The sequence below is a fragment of the Parasteatoda tepidariorum genome, chromosome 7 (assembly GCF_043381705.1).
Source record: "Parasteatoda tepidariorum isolate YZ-2023 chromosome 7, CAS_Ptep_4.0, whole genome shotgun sequence".
NCBI classification, from domain to species: Eukaryota; Metazoa; Arthropoda; class Arachnida; order Araneae; family Theridiidae; genus Parasteatoda; species Parasteatoda tepidariorum.
In genome coordinates this window covers 89871332-89879215 of record NC_092210.1, presented here as the reverse complement: position 1 = coordinate 89879215, position 7884 = coordinate 89871332, and the positions used below count along the sequence as shown (strand labels likewise).

General features: G+C 30.0%; 1 protein-coding gene across 1 annotated transcript in view; it reads left to right on the top strand.

The window, feature by feature from the left end:
• Positions 1-2314: 2314 nt before the first annotated feature.
• Positions 2315-7884, top strand: part of LOC139425956 (carboxypeptidase E-like) — a gene marked incomplete at its 5' end in the record, with an annotated part of 25920 nt that continues 20350 nt past the window's right edge. The window contains 1 exon segment of the mRNA XM_071182936.1: positions 2315-2445. Coding sequence (XP_071039037.1) covers positions 2315-2445 — 131 coding nt within the window.

Below are 7884 nucleotides of genomic sequence, written 5' to 3'. Positions count from 1 at the left end.
TTTCCCCAATATTACGTTTATGTTTTCACCTATTTAAAAATAATTTATTAAATTGCTAGACTTTTTGCACAAGTTGTAAGGTGGCAGAAAAAGATTAAAACAATTTTTTTTACTTGAATGAAACTTGAAAATTAGGAATGAAGTTACATAAATTAAACATTGAAAATAAAAAACATTTTTGTATTAAAATTCCCTAACTAAAAATTGCAATAATGCAATGAAATCTATCTTGATGAATTTTATTCATCACTTACTGTGGTATATTAGTATATTATTGGTTCACGTAAAATTTAAATTCCTTTAAAAGAAATGCTAAAATTTATAAGAGTAGCAAGCTGCACATTGTTTTAGCATATAACAATGTAATAATTTTTCTGTTCATGTTATCGTAACTAACTGTTTTTTAATCTCATTGTAAAAATTTTTTGAGTACTTAAGAGCTTTGGAGTGAGCTATTTTCGGATCATTCTTGGACGTATGATAAGTTTTACTTTCTACTCCTAAAATTGATCCTGTTTTCTGGATTAAATGTTCTTCACTGTACAGTACAAATACTCTTGTGTAAAAAATTAAGAGAATTTGCTGACTTGATCGATTATCTCTGGAACAACTGGGCCCATTTTAATGAAATTTAATATATACATACATTGATGCAGACAAATAACCATTCAACAATTGTAATACACTTGCATAAGACTCGTCGGAAGGTATGAAGTCACCACAGGACAATTCAGGCGCCACAGGAAATAATAAACTGCCTTATCTCAAGTATGAAATCACACAGCAAGGCCTGTATATCTAAGAGGGAACCATACCGCCTATTAACCCTTTTTTTATTTTACCTGCAGCCGCTGTTTTATACCTTCCGACTCCAACGAATGTTACATGCGATCACGCGTTTGTATTACAATTGCATAGCTGCCAATTCTACTGGATTTTCTAGTAGACTACTGGATTTTGTCCATTTCTCCTAGTCTACTGATTTAATTAAAATTCTCCTGGTTTTTGTACACTTCAGAAAATTCCCTAAAATTGAATAAGTTTCCTATAAAAAAAAAATCCCTATTGAAATGAAATTTTTGTACAGATTATTGTTTGCTTGATTGAATATTTAAGTAAGTATTACTAATACATAATGAAGCATCTATAGAAATCAGTTCAGAAATTTTTTGTTCAGTTTATTTTTATTCAGAACTTTTTTTTAAAATTAAAATCTTCTTACCATCTTTGAATTAAATGCCTAACTATATTTGAAATTGTGAGTAAAAATAATACATAACATTTGAAGTATATCCCTATCAGCAAAATAACTTGAGCCCTCATGACCAATATTCAGGAATCTTGGCTCAATAAGGGTTCAAAAGGCCGTTATTTTTCGGATATTGACCTTATATAGAATTGTCCGATTCACCCGATATTTTACAGCCATTTTACAACCAATATCGGCCCTACATAGAACTGTCAGATTTACCTGATATTTTATATCCATTATTTAGCCAATATAGGTTCTATATTGACCAATGTAGGCCATTTTATGACCGATATTACAAAACATCCCATTATTGAGCCAATTTTGAACCGTGCTTGCCGCCAATTGAGCCAATTTTGAACCTATCCGTGCTTACCGCTATGCAATTTTCGAATGGTTATTTGTATTGTTTTGTATCAATGTATGTGCATATCAAATGTCATTAAAATCTGTTTAGTAGTTCTAAACAGGGTGCGTAAGCGTTTTTAAAAAGTGCTTATTTTCGATTTTTGTTTTTTTAAAAGCCCTTAGGGGTGTTTTTTTCATTGGGTGTTTTTAAAAAAGTGCTTAATTTTCCCTTTTTTCAAAATTAGATTTTTCCTTTACTATGTTGATTTTCGCTTCGAATTATGCAAAAAGACACAGTTCACATTGTTCTATTCAACGTTTTCACAATTAATCCAACCCCATTCTATTTCGACATATTGTCAGTATGTAGCGTATGAAAATGCCATTCGTTCTACACGATTCAAAATTTTATGATTTTTGACAATTGTCAAAAACAATGCCAAAAGGTGTTTTTTTTTTTACATGCCGGTTAAAACAAGATAAAACCGTCAATTGTCAAAAACTTTCCAACTCTGCCTAATTATGATATTTTTTTAAAGTGCTTAAAAATATTTTTTGAGTGCTTGAAAAGTGCTTAAAAGGTGCTTATTTCTTGTTGAATAATTTGGCTACGCACCCACCTTGTCTAGAGATAATTGACCCAGTCATCAAATTCTCTTAATTTCGTACACTAGTGTATATTAATTTTTAATAAAAAACATTTTTTTCTTTGTTTAGATATTTAGCTGGGATCTATTCTGGTGCTCATAAAACTATGGCTGCAACCAGACCAATCAGCTGTGGTGGAGATGATTTCACTCACCAGGGTGGTATTACCAATGGGGCAGCATGGTATAGTGTTGCTGGAGGTACCATTTTTTTTACTCTCCATTTCACTTTACTTAAGGCTAAACGAGAGCAATATTTGCTCTTTACTGAAACAATCTTCATCCATTTAGAGATTAAAGAATATAAAGTTGTTTAGTGACAATTTCGTTTTACTTAAAAAATATAATGTAATTCGTATTAATATGTATATAAAAATATAATGTAATTCATAATGTATAGATAAAATATAATGTAATTTATAGAAAAACAAAAGTTTTACTTTTTAAATCTTTTTTAAGATCAATTTTAACATATGCTTGTGAAACCTGCACCATATCTTGTACAGATGAGGCTATGTTGGGTACCTTTGAGAGAAAAGTCTTGAGAAGTATTTTTGGATGAATTAAAAAAAAAAAATGGTGTGTGGCTTAGGAGACCAAGTCTAGAGCTTTATCACTCATATCATGAACCTGACACTATTAACTTTATTAAACAACAATAAATAAAATGGGCAGGCCACGTTATCAAAATGGACAAAGACCGTACCACAAAAAGAGTTTTCAATGCCAGACCAGTTGGCACACGAAGAAGAGGCAGGCCAAATTTGAGATGGATTTATGGCCTAGAAAAAGACCTTTTAGTCTTAAAAACTGGAAAACACTAGCAGGAAAAGGGTTAGCCTGGAAAGAAACTTCTTGAGAAGGCCCAAGGCCCACTCTGGGCAGTCGATCCACTGATGATGATGATAATAATGTAAAGAGTTAGCTACTAATGAGGGAATTGTTCCCTCCATTTAATTTCTAAGGAGGGAAAAAGTTAGTGGGAAATATCCAGGACTTGAAGATCTACTTAGAAAATTACTTCTGTTCATTAATAGATCTAAATATTTATTATACTAATAGATAATAATATTTGGATGTAGGAAGTGGAGACAGAAGCGTAAGCAAGCCTTTTAGTACATATATGTTAAGTGAATAATTTTAGCTTAAGTAGAAAAACTTTTCTGCCAAGAAACAGCAATTATTATGAAGCAATTATCGGGGTTGATGAGTGGCAGTGAACAAGGGGCCCTCTAGTATAATATATTGTATCTGAAATATTTGTGAAAAAATTAGAATTTGCGTATGTTTGAAGGTTTAATAAACATTTCTAATCATATCAGCTTTTATTTTTAAAAAAAACATTATTTGGTTAAAATTTATGATAGGGTCCCAAAATGGGAGACTTGGCGTTTAATGGGACTAACATAGTTCATTTACGCATTGCGCTACAATTTAAATGCTTAGTTTCATTACTTGTATACATTTTGTTAAAAATAATAAAATCTGTTTTAATGAGATCAACAAAGTTAAATATGAAATAAATATGTTCCAAATTTTTACAATTTCTTACAAAACTTTTCAATAAAGCATCTCACTTTGGCCAACTTGTCGGTGGTATCAATTGTATCATTATTGCATAAATGAATGTACTTTTTTATGTTTCTAATGTTTTGCCTACTCATGACATTTTGTATAAAGGACAGATCTTCTGCATTGCTCCAGTATAAATCCTCTTGCCGCATTGAATGGTAATCGCTAAACAATAAGATTCCTAAAAAAACATCTAACGTCTTTTCGGATAAAGAAAATGCATAATTATTGTTTTGCTTAGCGTAACTTAATGCCTCTTCTTCAGGGTTGCCACTCTACATGGAGAACAGGGAAAACCTGGAAAATACAGGGAATTTAAAAATCACCTAAAACAACCGGGAAAATGCAGGGAATTTTGATTTTTTCCTTGCAAACTGGGAAAATACAGGGAATTTTGATTTTTTCCTTGCAAACTGGGAAAATACAGGGAATTTTGTTTCTTATTTTTGTCTTTTAAAAAATGGTACCCACTCAAAGCGTAATCTATGGGATATTTAGCCATGATATTTCAGCTATACTAAACTATTTCACTTACTATAACATTATTTAAATATGTTCAGCTGTTTTCCCACCAATTAAAACTAATAAATATAGTTAGCCCTATATAGCTCACAAAAGAGCACAGTAATTGTTGTTTCCTTTTAATATATTGTGTATAATAGTACAGGGAAAACACAGGGAATTTTTTTTCCAGATTTGAGTGGCAACCCTGTTATTTTATCAGATTCAAAATATCATTATCAAAATAGATTTTACACAGTTCATACGGAGTTTTGCCTGCTAATTCAGGGTTAATTTCTTCAAAGAGTTGTGTTCTTTCTGATTGAAAGGAATCCAATTAATCAGCTTTGTCCCAATTGCAGAATTTTCTTTTAGATTTCTTTTGTTTTTGCGTTCCAGCGCCGTTTGTTATAACTGAAACCGATTTCATCATTTTTGCGAATTTTTTAGGTTTTACTTGTTTATTTAGAATTGTTGGCAAATCATCTTCATCACTCGAAAAATACTTTTCAGGGAGAGATCTCTTTCTCAAAGGTGTTTTTTTTCCCCTGAAACATCCCGTGTTTTATGACATTTTATATTAAGCTTTACTTCTTCGCAGACGTCTATTGGCAAAACGCCATCTAAATCATTTTCTTAAAAATCTTCTCCGTCAGTTACCTTGCTTAGATCTGGAGGTAAGCACTTATTACGACATTCATCACCTGATAATTCTAATGTTTCCATTCAGAATCTAATTTTTCCATATAATCCAATGCCTGCTGTACAGTTCAGGGATGAGATTTTTCCGCTTTTTAGAGGATTTCTGCTTTTTTCACTTTTATCTCTTAAATTTCAGCTTTTTTATCAAAAATTCAAATTTTCTAAAAATTTAACTTTTTTTTTTATAAGTATTCCGCTTTTTCAGAAAATTCACCGATTTTCAAAGAGAAACAGAAAATTTAAACTACATAGCTACCAATCCTTTCCAATACTTTACTTATTTTAGCTATTTTCTCCCCTTTTACCCGCAGCAGATAAGATTTTCCGAATTCTTTACCCGCCCTCCAGATAGATCCGATTGTTTTCGTAGTTCAAACGATGCTGCTTCTGACAAGCCTTTTAGAGGTCCCAAGCCTGGAATCTGCTAATATCTCGATTCTTATTCACACGATTTTAATATCAAACATAGCTTTTCATATTTGCGTGTTGCGATTCTTATTCACGCGATTTGAATATTGTACGTTGCGATTCTTATTTATGAGATTTAAAAATCCGATATTGTGATTCTTATTTGCGCCTTTTTAAAAATCTATGTAGCGATTCATATTCACGCAAGTTTAAAATTCAATGTCTTGATTTGCTCATGCGGTTTATAATAACAAACATTGATTTTCGTATTTATATGTGATTTCCGTATTTATACGTGATTCTAAAAATTATGCATCATAATTCTTATTTATGCAATCTAAAAATTACGCATCATGATTCGCATTTACGCGATCTGAAAATTATGAATCTTGATTTGTATTCACGCATTTTAAAAATTCTATATCCCAGTTTGTATTTTCTCATTTTCAAAATCGTATATCTAGTTTCATATTCATGTGATTTCAAATTCCATAATTGTTATTCATATTCACGCAATTTTAAGATTAACTATCGCGATTCTAGTAAAAAGAAAATTTTTTTAAAAAATTAGTTACTATAAAGGTGACTGTTTTTCTAACGACGATTATTAGTATATGTAAGTGTTACAACATCAGAGAAACTGGAAGGGAATATATTCAAAACTTACATTCTGTGCTTGCAAAGAAGAAAAAATAGGATTTGTCACAAGATGTTTGAAGATGGACTAACGACTAAATATAGCAAACATAAAAGATAAAGCAAACAAAAGCAATCACTTAAAAAGGGATTTAATTAAAAAAAAATTTTTGGAAAAAGAGTTAATTAACTCATCATCAAAATTTTATTTATAATTGCTGTTATTTATGCTATAAAATGCAAAATTCTTATCAAATAAAAAATGTAATTTTTCAGACTAAAATAGCAATTTTTGTATGTTAAGGAGTTGCTATATATTTCTACTTCACTGTTATTGATATGTTTCAGAGGGCTCTGGATTAGACTATAATATGAACATAATGATTCGGTCCATTGTTAAAGTTTTTTTTCCAATATACTTTAATAAGTAATATTACTGATATATTTGCTATAAATCACATAACAGTATTTATTAAAAGAAATGAAATATTAATGTATATTCTCAGTAGTTTTAATTTGCTAAACCAGGTAGTTTTTCAAGTAATAACTGTATCTTATGTGAACTGAGGAAAAATATAATTTCCAGCTTTATTTTTTCAATTGGTAATTTTTTTTTCACTAAATGTTAAGTATCACTGTAATCGTTTTTATAATAATAGATTAGTACACAATGGTATGTCAACACATCATTTATTACCTTAAACTGTCTGGAATTTATTATTAAAGGGTTGCGCTCGCGTAAAATTTACTATCGTGAAAATTCAGTTTTTTTGCCTTTTGGCTAATCTCATCCCTGACAGTTAAAAAAGTGCAAGGCATTTTTGAAAAGATCCTTAAAAAAAAAGAACCACACTTACCAAACGATCAGATCAAAATATTGCGAAATTTTTTTTTATCCTACATTTTAAAACATTCTATGTAACAGAATAGAATATGGGAGGGGTCATAATGAGTAATTTAACACCTGTACTGATAACATTTGACCTTCAACAACAAAAGAGTAGGGCACTAAGTATGACAAGGAAGAATCCATAAACCTTTTTGTAAATGTGTTGAGGGTGGGGTTAGTCAGAATATGCCATTTCGGGACCTCTTTAAATGAACATCTGTAAAATCGTTCTAAATCCATTTTTTAAAATTCTGCTTTTGATTATATGAAGACAGAACAATTGTTTTGTATATTCAATATTTTTAAATTTCTCCACTTGAAAAATTATTTTTTTCTGAAATAATTTTCATTTGAAGTTAAAAGAAGAGATTTTGATCAAATTTAAGCAAATTTTATACATACAATTTACATTTCAAACTTTCTGTAAAAATTTCTATTAAAACTAAAAACTTTCAGTAGTCGAGAAATAAATATAAAAAATATGCATGTGAATTACTCAGCGAGGAAAAAATTCTTAAACAAAGGTTCCTAGAATGGGAGACTTGGCACTTAATGGGTTTTAATGTTATTATTTAATAGTTAAATTTTTGTTTTACTCTCTTAATTGGTGCGTATAATTTTGTCACATATAGTGTTCCTAATTTTTTATTCCTAAGGTTGGCAGCTATGAATGTGTCATAAATTTGTGACAAAATAGTATATTATTATTTGCACATTTAGCCTGGTCTAGATTTTAGGAAATATTTAAAATTTTACTCAACTATTTCAGTTGCATTTAACATAAATATGTTTTTATGTTAAGTAGGAGAGAGTCTGGTAGCCCCGCCCACTTAAGGAGTATTCCTTATATTTCTGTATAATATTGAGTAATAATCAATATTTTTGTATGTTTCTATTGTTTTATCATCTAATTAAATAATGCAAGAAGAATA